This window comes from Colobus angolensis, unplaced genomic scaffold (assembly GCF_000951035.1).
Source record: "Colobus angolensis palliatus isolate OR3802 unplaced genomic scaffold, Cang.pa_1.0 Scaffold10, whole genome shotgun sequence".
Lineage (NCBI taxonomy): Eukaryota > Metazoa > Chordata > Mammalia > Primates > Cercopithecidae > Colobus > Colobus angolensis.
The window spans coordinates 19,876,435-19,888,089 of record NW_012110919.1 but is presented as its reverse complement, the minus strand read 5'-3'; the positions used below and the strand labels follow the sequence as shown (position 1 = coordinate 19,888,089).

The following is an 11,655-nucleotide window of genomic DNA, read 5'->3' as shown; positions in this document are numbered from 1 at the left end:
GATGGTCTCGATCTCCTGACCTCGTGATCCGCCCGTCTCGGCCTCCCAAAGTGCTGGGATTACAGGCTTGAGCCACCGCGCCCGGCCTAATTTTTCATTTTCTTTAATGACTGTACTGTTGACCAACCTAAGCTTGGTAAATACCAGGCTGAAGTTAAGTTGTGCTGGCTTTTGACACCCAAGACTTCCTCTCTTTGTCTCTAGAGTGTGAGGCTTTATTACAGCTGTGCTTGTCACTGGTGGGAACAGTCCCCCACCCCGAAACAACAAAGAAGCAAAACGCAATTCAATAGGCCACTGCATACATGCAGCTGTGCAGGCTGTGGTGGTGCCTCTTGGGACTGGGGGCCACCATGAGGTTGCAGGCATTTTCGTCCATCAGCGAATGGAAGGAAGACTGAATTTAGTGCACAGATGATCATTTAAGTAAAAGGAGGTTATAGGTTGTTTGTTTGAATACCAAATCTCTAGTTGCTCAGGATCCACTTGTAAGAGAGCTTCAAGTAGGAGCCCAGTGAGCCATGTTTTTGCTTTAACATGGGGCTGTTCCAACAGTAGCAGGCAGTTAGTTACAACCAGGAGCACATTTTTCCCAGAAGACCCATAAACAGCCCTTGCTTCCCAGGCTAGCCCACTAGTGGGCTCCAGTGTAGAGAGGAACCTAACACCTACTGTCTTTGCTGATTGCAGTTCCTGCTCTACACCCCAAATAGCTCACATTGAGAGGAGGTGGGGAGCATTGGGTCCTCTTAGACCAATCACAGCAGGCAAGTTCTGCAAGGAGGAGCTGGAATCATTTATATATTGAACCAATATTTATTGTGATTAAATGTAGGCTCTTTCATAGTACACCCTAGGTTCAGACTCTGGCTTAGCCACTAACCAGCTCTGTGACCTTAGGCGAGTTACTTAAGCTCTCTGAAACTTTTCTTTTTTTTAATCTACAAAATGGGGATACTAATAGCAAACTACCTCATGAGGCAGTTGTGACAATTAGACAAATTAGTAGACCAGGCATGGTGGCTCATGCCTATAATCCCAGCACTTTGGCAGGCAGAGGCGGGTGGATCACTTGAGGCCAGGAGCTTGAGAATAGCCTGGCCAACATGGCAAAACCTGTCTCTACTAAAAATACAAACCTAATGGGGCATGGTAGTGAGTGCCTGTAATCTCAGCTACTAGGGAGGCTGAGGCAGGAGAATCACTTGAACCCAGGATGCAGAGGTTGCAGTGAGCCGAGATCGCGTCACTGCACTCAGTCTGGGAGATAGAGCGAGACTCTGTCTCAAAAAAAAAAAAAAACCAAAATGTGAAATAGACATCATTATATACATTTTTCTATATACAAATACAGAAAAGAAAATATATTTGAAAGGAAAGGGCCATTCATAATTATGCCACCCAGAGATAGGGACTGTGAGCATTTCTTTCAGTCTGTCCTCTCAGCACCCAAGCACACTTGAATTATGCGGTTTATATACTTCTGTACCCTCTCTTTTCTGCCTAACAGGTCTTGAGTGCTTTATAAGCATTCAATATACATATGACTTTCATGCCTGCATCACATTCCATCAAGGGACAGGTTTCTGTAGTATGGGAGTCTGTGTTTTTTCCCAATATTTCTCTTACCTCGGATATCATTGCTTCAATCTTGGAAGACATCTTGAGTATTTTTTTCTGGGCTTCATTCCTAGAAGCAGAAATGTGTTCACTTTGAATCTTTGACTCTCACAGATGTTAGGTGCGGTGAAGTGTGGTTTTACGGTCTTCACACAGACGACATACACCAAATTTCTCTTAGCAATATTTGCTCCTCTGAGAAGGAAATTTCGCTGCTCAAGTCTCACCTTGAAATAGGTGAACTGGGTGTGGTGGTGTGCGCCCGTAACAGCTATGGGGGAGGCTGAGGCAGGAGGATGGCTTGCTTGAGACCAGGAGTTTGAGGCTGCAGTGAGCTATGATCACGCCCCTGCACTCCAGATTGGGCCACAGAGCAAGACCCTGTCACACACACAGAAGAAATAGCTTACCTGCCACTAAGCCACTCCTTTTTCCTTACATGTAGTACTTGCTGACGTACCAGAGCTCACCGTTCAGCCTGCACCATCCCAGGCTAGGGGTTAAGATCAAGAGCTTTATTCCATCTGCCTGGACTTGAGTCCTGGCTCTGCCATTACTCTGTATGACCTTGAGTAAGGCACATTCTCCCTCTGAGCTTCAGTCTCCTCGTTTCTAAAGGCAGCTTTATAAAGGCAGCTTCAAGGATTGTATGAGCTGATACATGCAGAGCACCTACCACAGGGCCTGGCATTGACCACAGGCTCAGGAAATGTTAAGCGTTTGTGTTGTGAGGCTTTGCAGGTGATGAAACTATTCAACTCTGCTGCTGCAACGTGAAAGCAGCCAGAGACAATATGTGTACACCAATGAGTGTGGCTGCATCCCAAGAAAACTTTATGGAAACGGAACCTTGAGTTTCACACAGTTTTCATGCATCACAAAACATTTTCCAACCACTTAAAAATGTTACCACCATTCTTATCTCACAAGCTGCAGAAAACCACGTGGCAGGCTGGAAGTGACAGACAGCTTGCAACCACTCACCTCCCCTAATCAGAGAGTGACCTCCAGGCAGACTTGCGTCTGTTTAGAGTTTCTCAGTCCCCTGTCCCTGAAGGCTGGCTATTTCCAAACCTGCTGGGGAAGGGTGAGGGGCCTGGGTTCTAGGGGTCTCACTTCCCCTCCCGTGGCTTCAGTTTCCCTGTGTGTGCAGGCAGGGTGAGCTTTTGGCTCTTTCCAGCTGCATCTTTCTAAGGTGACTGAGACTGTGTCGTGGCGAACACCTGCTGGGTTTCTGGTTTTCATTTTAAAATAACCTGTGTGCAAGGCAAGATATGAGTATCTTTCTGTGCATGTCCTGAGCCCCTGCCTGGTGCAAAGCTGCAGGGCAGACCCTGGGAGACCCCCTATTTCCTCCCTTCCGGAAGTGTCTGGGTATTCTCAGGCCTCCCAGCCTTTGCCTCTGCTGTGCTCTGTGCCTCGGCTGCCCACCTGGCTTGTCATCGCAAGTGCCACTTCTTAGAAGCTCCTCCTGTTAACCTCCCTCCCCCACCCCGGATGGAAGGAGAGGCCCCTCCCTTGCTTACCGCAGGATGGCACTCACTGCGCTGTGTCATTGTGGCATCATGTTCCATTGACTTGTTTACTCGCCAGCCTCCCCAGCAGATGAAGGGCTACCGGAGGGCCACAGAATTGCCCAGAATTGCTGGCCTTTGGACCTCAGGGCATGCAGTCTGGAGTGCCAGAGTTGGTCAAATGAATAAATTTAGGATGAAGAAATAAGAGAAGCAGGCCTGGCCCTTGTGGAATCTGTAGTCCAGCTCCCTAGAGAGGCTCTTGGTTGCAGCTAAAAGGGCCTGTGCTGTGCATCTAGAGAGAGTGATTTGAGTCCTGCAAGAAGAAATACACCATATTTGCAAACCCTTTGAAGATTCATATTTTGTGTTTTTTACTCCCGACCACCTTCCACCCCCTCTCTACCGCCCGCCAATCTTGGGCAAGAAGCGAGACCATTCTCCTTTCTGTCTGGTCACTCCTGTCCTTCGGGGGCCCCCTGTGGCCCCAACTGTCCATTGCCACTGAAGTGGTGCTGTGGCCTTTCTCAGTTTGGGCCCCACCCCCAGCCGAAGAACTTCTCCCCAGAAAGTTTCTACTTGGTTCTTAGTGTTTTGACAGTTACGGGAAACCAAGAGCAATGTCAGACCAAGGAGGTGCCTTACTACCCACCCTGTCTTTATCAACAGTGTCACCAAAGCTGTCACAAACAAGGGGGTGTGGGCTGTCACATGGCCCTGCCTAAGTAACCACATTCTCGCTTCCTCCTTCCACACACGGCCATTGGGGGTTGCTCGGGTCTGGGACTGCCACAGGGGGTGCCACAGCAGTGCCTAGCAGCGTGGGCTGGGACCTCGTCACTAAAGCAGAGAAGCCCCTTCTTCTGGGCCCACCAGGCAGCTGTCCCATGCTCTGCTGAGCACAGTGGTAAGTGCTGGCTTGCAAAACCACAGGGAGTGGCTGGAGGTCCCCATGGGCCAGGGGCCTGCCTTATAGCTGCTGGCAGGCCCAGGAGGACCGCCAGGCCCTTCTTGAGCTGCAGCCCCTGGGGAGGGCAAACTGAGGCCCCTCTGATTCAAGACTAAAGCCTTCCTGTAGTCTGTGGCCTTATTCTGGTGTCTCTTCTGAATTGTGCTCCAGCCAACTTTTTTTTTTTCTTCTTCTATTTTTGAGACAAGGTCTTACTCTGTCACCCAGGCTGGAGTGCAGTGGCACAATCATGGCTCACTGCAGCCTTAAACTCCTGGGCACAAGTGATCTTCCCACCTCAACCTCCTGAGTAGCTGGGACTGCAGGCACACATCGCCACATGCAGCTAATATTTTTACCTTTCCTAGAGATAGGGTCTCAAACTCTTGGCCTCAAGCCTCTTGCCTTGGCCTCCCAAAGCGCTGAGATTACAGGCGTGACCCACCAGCCCCAGCCTCTCGTTAACTTACTTCCCTCCCTGACCAGTTTGCCTGCGGTTTCTGGCTTGGAGGCATTCTGAATTTGAAAATCAGAGAAACCATGAGTGTTCCCTAGAAATTATCTTACCCTCTCTTTTCCTGGATGGGAGACTGAGGCTGGGAGAGGTGAAGGGATTTGTTTAGGGGCGGAGCTGAGATTAGGTCTGGAAGATTCCAGAAAGTAGAGGGAGTGCAGGATTGGTATTGAAGCCATGTATTTTATGGATGCATAAAAAAGTGATTTTCAGAGAAAGATGCATTCTTCCCACTTTTTATAAGACTGAGAAAATGACACTTGCCTGTGGCAAACTATTAAAATATTAGAATTAGGATACTATTGTTAGCAAAAGGGAAAACAATAAAAATAATAATACTTAGAATACTTGGCTGGGTGCAGTGGCTCATACCTGTAATCCCAGCACTTTGGGAGACCGAGGCAGGTGGATCGCCTGAGCTCAGGAGTTTGAGACCAAGCTGGGCAACGTGGTGAAACCTCGTCTCTACCAAAAATACAAAATCTTAGCTAGGCATAGTGGTGTATGCCTGTGGTCTCAGCTACTTGGGAGGCTGAGGTGGGAGGATCACTTGAACCTGGGAGGGGGAGGTTGCAGTGAGCTGAGATTGTGCCAGTGCACTCCAACCTGGGTGGCAGAGTGAGACCCCGTCTCAAAAAAAAAAGAAAAAAAATTAGAATAGTCTTATTAGTTTGTATTTGAGATACTTTCAGGACACTAAAAGGAAAAGGTGGGGGCTGGTTGTGCCCTGCTGTACACGCATTCACACACACACCATAGTGTCTGTATCTGGGCTTCTGTTGCCTGGAATTCTCTTCCTCTTTCCTCTTTCTTCTGTTTTCCTTTTTTTTCCATCTCTGACTTTGAGGCCCCCAGAGCCAGGCCCTTCAGTGAGCCGGAGCTTCAGAAGGTGGCTCCAAGGCCCTCGGACGGCCCCAGAGTCTCTTCCTCTGGGGTTGCCTGGGCAGGCGGCGCCCTGGGCGCTTGATGCCTCCCTCAAGAGGCTTGGCCAGCAGCCAGGGGAGTTAAACCTCAGCGGAAGGGCTGGGCTGCCGGGCTGGGCCCAGAGCGGGGCATTCAGAGGAGCTGCAGAATCAATCATCCGAGAACCTTGGAGGGTGGACGGTGCCCCTTTTCCAGATGAGAAAACTGAGGCTTGCAGGGGAGAAGCAGCTGCCTCTGGCGGTGTGGCTTCTGGCTGCAGGATGCTCATGGAGTTCGTGGTGACCCTAGGCCTGCGTCTCGATCTCCTTTGCTGAACTTGAACAGGAAGATGGCAGTGGGGGTCAGTGGTCTAGAAGGAGATAAGATGGCTGGTGTGTGTGTGTTGGGGGTCTGTGTTTGTTAATCTGTCTGTCTGCACAGGGATCTTTAGAAAACTGTTTAAAGATGGTTGTTCAACTAACCACATGTAGGTCTCATTGAATTCATTTGTGCCAAGTACCTTACTGCCTCTGTGTCAGGCCAGCAAATCTGGGTTCCAACAGGTGTAACTTGGTTCTTGGCGGGCTGGAGGTGGGGGGAGTGGGGTGTAACTAAAAAATCTCTACTAACACTGTGGTTTGTAAGCCACCAAACATTAAACAGATATACAGCATATCTGTGTTATTAACGTTTTGTGAGGAGGGCTGGTTACGGTGGCTCATGCCTGTAAATCCCAGCACTTTGGGAGGCTGAAGCAGGTGGATTTCTTGAGCCCAGGAGTTTGACACCAACCTGGGCAACACGGTGAAAACCCATCTCTACAAAAAATTTAAAAGTAGCCGGGTCTGGTGGCACGCACCTGTAGTCCTAGCTACTTGGAGGATCGCTTCAGTCCAGGAGTTCAAGGCTGCAGTGAGCTGTGATTGCACCACTGTACTCCAGCCTGGGCGACTGAGCCAGACCCTATCTCTAAAAATAAATAAATAAACATGTCATGAGGGGGATGATAAGTAGGGAAAACACGTCTACAGTGGCTCCCTGATGTGAGTTGGGGTAGATGATGGAAAGAGGTTGGAAAGTGTCAGCTGTCTAACGTGGTGTGAAAAGTCTGAAGACAGCACGTGCTGTGCAGTGCTATGCGTGTCCCCCTGCCTCAGTCACATGTCCTCTTCTGCAGAGGCATTTAGTGAGGCCCCTGGGGATGCCAGGAGAGCTCCTGCCCTCCAAAAACTCTGGTCTGGTGGGGGCAGCAGAGCAGACAGCCACAGTGGCTGCCAGCCACTGTGACAAGCATTTCGAGAGGTGTGTGCCTGCCCATCAGCTAAATCCTGGGCATGTGGCCTGATCAGCAAGACAGCTGTGGTTCCTGTCTTCTGGAAGTTTAGGAGTCAATGTGAATACATTTTTAGAAAGTAAATGAACAGCAGAAATGATTTAAACGCGGGAGGTGACTAATCATGCCTGGGGCAATCTGGAAAGGCTTCTGGGAGGACTCAGCGTTTCCCTGGCTCTCTTCAACCCAGAACAACCCCATAAAAAGTGGGGGCTACCATTGTCCTTGTATTCCAGCTAAGGAACCCACAGCTCAGAGAGGTGAGGTGAGTTGCCCAAGGTCACACAGCTTCTAAGGGACAGAGCTGGGATTGACCTGGTTTGATGTGACTCCAGGTCAGGGCAGGGCAAGGCCTGTCCTGTCTACCCAGACTCAGACCTGCTGTCTGTGCCTCAGTTATCTGGGGGCTTTCCTTCTCTTGGTGACTGCTTGATCCAAACCCTGAGATGCTCAGTCTTTTGAGTTTTAACATTCCAAGATCCTGCCCGCTCTGACTCCCAGTTTCAGGATTCTCAGTGCAAGTTTCCCAGCAACGTGGAGCCCCCTGAGGATCTTTCCTGAGCCGCTGAGGGCGGCCACACGGCGGGGTCTCTGGAGCTGGAGTCTGGGCTCCCTGCAGCCTGCTCCTCCACACAGCCTAGATGCGGCCCACATGGGGTCTAGATGGGGCCTGGGCCAGAAGCAGCCTGGTTTTAGGGCCAAAGAGGCAAAACGAGCAGTCTCTGACCTACTCCGTTAGGCAGGTGTTGAGGCAAATAGGATGTGACCACTGGAGACGCCTCTGTCGGAGCCCTGCCCTGGCCCCTCTACTGTGGGACTGTTTTTTTGCCTTCCGGGGACAGGAGAGGTGGAAGGTGGGGCCTGGGAGTGATCCCGCCGCTCCGCTCCGGGCCTTGCTTGCTAATCGGTGTGATGGCACCATTAGAGCCAGCGAACACTGGCTGAGGAGGACTGAGGTCAGCAGCCAGTGAGAGGATGAAGTCATCCCTCCACGGGAGGGGCTTCTGCATATGTCATTTTTGTTGTTGTATAATACATTTACTGTAGCAAATATGAAGGAGGCATTATGCTACCTGCCATGCACAGTGACGAAACTCCGCTCCTCCCCGTTCTACCTGTGTGGCCTCAGCTGAGACAAGATCTCTTGGAGCCTCAGGTTTTCTTTTCTTTCATTAAAAAAATTATATATATATATTTTTTCTTAGAGACAGGGCCTTACTCTGTCACCCAGGCTGGAGTACAGTGGTGCGATCATAGCTCATTGCAGCCCTGACCTGGCCTCAAGCCATCCTCTGGCCTCAGCCTCCTGAGTAGCTGGGATGACAGGCATGCACCAGCACACCTGGCTAATTTTTAATTCTTTTGTAGAGACGGAGTCTCACTATGTTGCCCAGGCTGGTCTTGAATCCCTGGCTTCAAGTCATCCTCCTACCTTGGCCTTCCAAAGTGCTAGGAGTACAAGCTCGAGGCACCGTGCCTGGCTGAGCCTCAGATTTTCTTTCTGTTAGACGGGCTGATGCCTGCTCAGCTGTGGCTTGCCCCCAGGCTGCTGTGTCTTAAAGCCCATGGGATGGCAGGGACCAGGCTGGGGTGACCAACACTCCCCCACACCCAGCTTGCCTGGGAGTGAGGGGTTTCTGGGGATGAGGGACTTTCAGCAGTGACACCAGGAACATGTCGGATAAGGTGGTTGCTTTAGACAGGCCCAGGAAAGGAGATCTGGGCTTTCCCAGTGCACCAGGTCTTATCACAACAGGTAAGGAAGTCTCTGCTTTCTCAAAGCCCAAATGCCCATGGGGGAGGTGGAGAGCCCGCCATCTCCATACCCTCTGAGCCTGAGACCTCCTTTTCCTCTGCTTCTCTGCCTGCAGCCCCGAAGACAGTCCCCAGATAAAGTACCCCACGCTGGAAGCCAGCATCTGGGGCCTTCCACACACTCATTCAATTCTCATGATGATTTTTTTTTTTTTAGCAATATCGCCTGTTTTACAATGAGGAAACTGAGGCTTAGAGAGGGTGAAGCAACCTGCCCAAGTTTACACAGTCGCTAAGTGGGGGCAAACGTGGGACTCAGGCCCCAGCCTCTCCTCCACACCAGCTGTCTCTGGGTGCAGGAGGATGGGTGTAGGGGCGGGGTTGGCGACAGTGACAACCTACCTGAAGAACTGGGCCCCAGCGCCCTCCGTGTTTCCGTGTTATTCTCCCAGCCTCCGGGCTGCTGCAAGTGCAGCCCTGACTCACCAAGATGCCTCCCCCAGCCCAGGAACCAGGGGGACCAGGCCTTGCAACCTTGCCCCCACCTTCTGTGCTTCCAGGAAGTGGCTGAGGGCTTTGCCTTCCAGGAACAGAGAACTGCCCAAGTGGGGGTTGTGGCTGTGAGTGTGCTCATAAGTATGAAATATGTCTCCAGGCTAGTGGCTTCTTCCTAAAGTCCCTGCCCCCAGAAAGTACAGCCAAGTTTGGGCCGTAGATTCTTCCCCCAGATAGAAACTCTACCCCAAAGAAACTCTGCTGCTCTGAAGGCAAATTGGGAGGCAAAAGTGTGTGTGTGTGTGTGTGTGTGTGTGTGTGTGTGTGTGTGTGTGTGTCACATTTATTAAGCACCTACCATAAGCCTGGAACTTTTGTTTTCTTGTTTTGTTTTGAGACAGGGTCTCACTCTGTTGCCCAGGCTGGAGGGCAGTGGTACAATCTCGGCTCATGGCAGCCTCAACCTCGCAGGCTTAAGCGATCCTCCTGCATTGGTTTCCCCAGTAGCGGAGACTATAGGCGTGCATCATCATGCCTGGTTAATTTTTCTATTTAAAATTTTTTAAATTTATTTTTGAGAGAGGATCTTGCTTTGTCACCCAGGCTGGAGTGCAGTGGCATGATCACAGCTCACTGCAGCCTCCAACTCCCCAGGCTCAAGCAATTCTCCCATCTCAGCCTCCCAAGTGGCTGGGACTACAGGAGCACACCACCACTCCTGGCTAATTTTTTTGTATTTCGTAGAGACGGGGTTTCACCATGTTGCCCAGGCTGATCTGGAACTCCTGAGCTCAGGTGATCCACCCGCCTTGGCCTCCCAAAGTCCTGGGATTACAGGCATGAGCCACTATGCCTGGCCTCATTTTTCTATTTGTGTCGAGATGGGAATCTCACTATGTTGCCCAGGCTGGTCTTAAACTCATGGGCTCAAGTGATCTGCCCGCCCTGGCTTCCCAAAGTCCTGGGATTACAGGCATGAACCACCACACCCACCAGCCTGGAACTTTTGAATCCAGCCCCTTGTTGCACTCTCTCAACAGCCCTGTGAGATGGACACTGTTTCTTATCCCCATTTGACAGATGGGAAAACTGAAGCTCAGAGAGGCAAGCATCTGCGTCAAGGTCATACAGCTTGTAAGGGACAGAGTTAGGACTTGAACATCCTTTTTGACCCCACAGTCTATGTTTTCAACCCTGTGCCCTGCATGGCACCTGGTAAACATGTGGCGGCGGGCCTTTCTGGGGGACATAGCCTTCAAACTCCTCCTTTTTCTTACTCTGCCCTCCCGCTTCCACCCAAGTCCACAAGCCCAGCCTTTTGTCTCCTCAACTAGGTCAGGTCTCTCCTGACGGCTTCATGCCTTCCCGAACGTCACTGGGTTTCAATCTGATCTTGACTTCTCACCAGCTGTGTGTCTTTGGGCAAGTCACTTCACTTCTCTTAACCTCAGTGTCGTCCTTGGTAAAATGGGGATAATTGTGAGGGCCAGATGTCTCTCGTGCAAATATCATAAAGTTTGGTTTAAGAAATTGTTTTTATTTTTATTTTTTAGACAGAGTTTTGCTCTTGTCTCCCAGACTGGAGTGCAGTGGTGTGATCTTGGCTCACTGCAACCTCTGCCTCCCAGGTTCAAGCAATTCTCCTGCCTCGGCCTCCCAAATAGCTGGAATTACAGGGAGCACCACCATGCCCGGCTAATTTTTGTGTTTTTAGTAGAGACAGGGTTTCACCATGTTGGTCGGGCTAGTCTTGAACTCCTGACATCAGGTGATCCATCTGCCTTGGCTTCCCAAAGAGTTGGGATCGCAGGTGTGAGCCACTGCACCTGGCCTAAGAAATTATTTTAAGATGTGGGTTGGGTGTGGTGGCTCATGCCTGTAATATCAGTGCTTTGAGAGGCTGAGGCAGGAGGATTGCTTGAGGCCAGGAGTTTGAGACCAGTCTGGACAACATAGCAAGACCCCGTCTCTACAAAAAAAATTTAAAAATTAGCCGGATATGGTGGCATGTGCATGTAGTCGCTACTACTCAGGAGGCTGAGGTGAGATCACTTGAGCCTAGGAGGTCGAGGCTGCTGTGAGCTATAATTGCACTACTGCACTCCAGAGTGGGCGACAAAGTGAGACTCTGTCTCTAAAATAAATAAGTCAATTAATAAATTGAATAAATTAGTTTAAGATGTGATCATATTTGCATATTTGAAACCAACATAGGCCTGGCATGGTGGCCCACGGCCTGTAATCCCAGCACTTTGGGAGGCCGAGGCAGGCAGATCGCTTGAGGTCAGGAGTTTGAGACCAGCCTGGCCAACATGGCGAAACCCTGTCTCTACTAAAAATACAAAAATTAGCTGGGCATAGTTGTGTGCACCTGTATGGGAGACTGAGGAAGGAGAACTGCTTGAACCTGGGAGGTAGAGGTTGCAGTGAGCCGAGATCACGCCACTGCACTCCATCCTGGGCAACAGAGTGAGACTCTGTCTCGGAAAAAAAAAAAAAAAGAAACGGAAAAAAGAAAAGAAACCAACATAATTCTAACTAACATGTGAAAGAGGTCAGATTGAACCTGGAA

The 11,655-nt window shown here is 50.4% G+C and overlaps 1 protein-coding gene across 7 annotated transcripts in view; it reads left to right on the top strand.

Annotated features, from left to right (window-relative positions):
- Positions 1-3,822: 3,822 nt before the first annotated feature.
- SELPLG (selectin P ligand) overlaps positions 3,823-11,655 on the top strand; it is an 11,788-nt gene continuing 3,955 nt past the window's right edge. For 2 of the 7 annotated variants that reach the window (XM_011935866.1, XM_011935840.1), the window contains exon 1: positions 3,823-4,041. Coding sequence is in view for 1 of the 7 variants with exons in the window: in XM_011935832.1 (XP_011791222.1) it covers positions 5,850-5,892 (43 nt within the window). In the remaining 6 variants the exon portion in view is untranslated. Of the gene's footprint in view, positions 4,042-5,672; positions 5,893-7,066; positions 7,099-11,655 lie in introns of those variants that run through there. The other 5 variants (XR_001001089.1, XM_011935857.1, XM_011935832.1 and 2 more) reach the window with 5 other exon arrangements.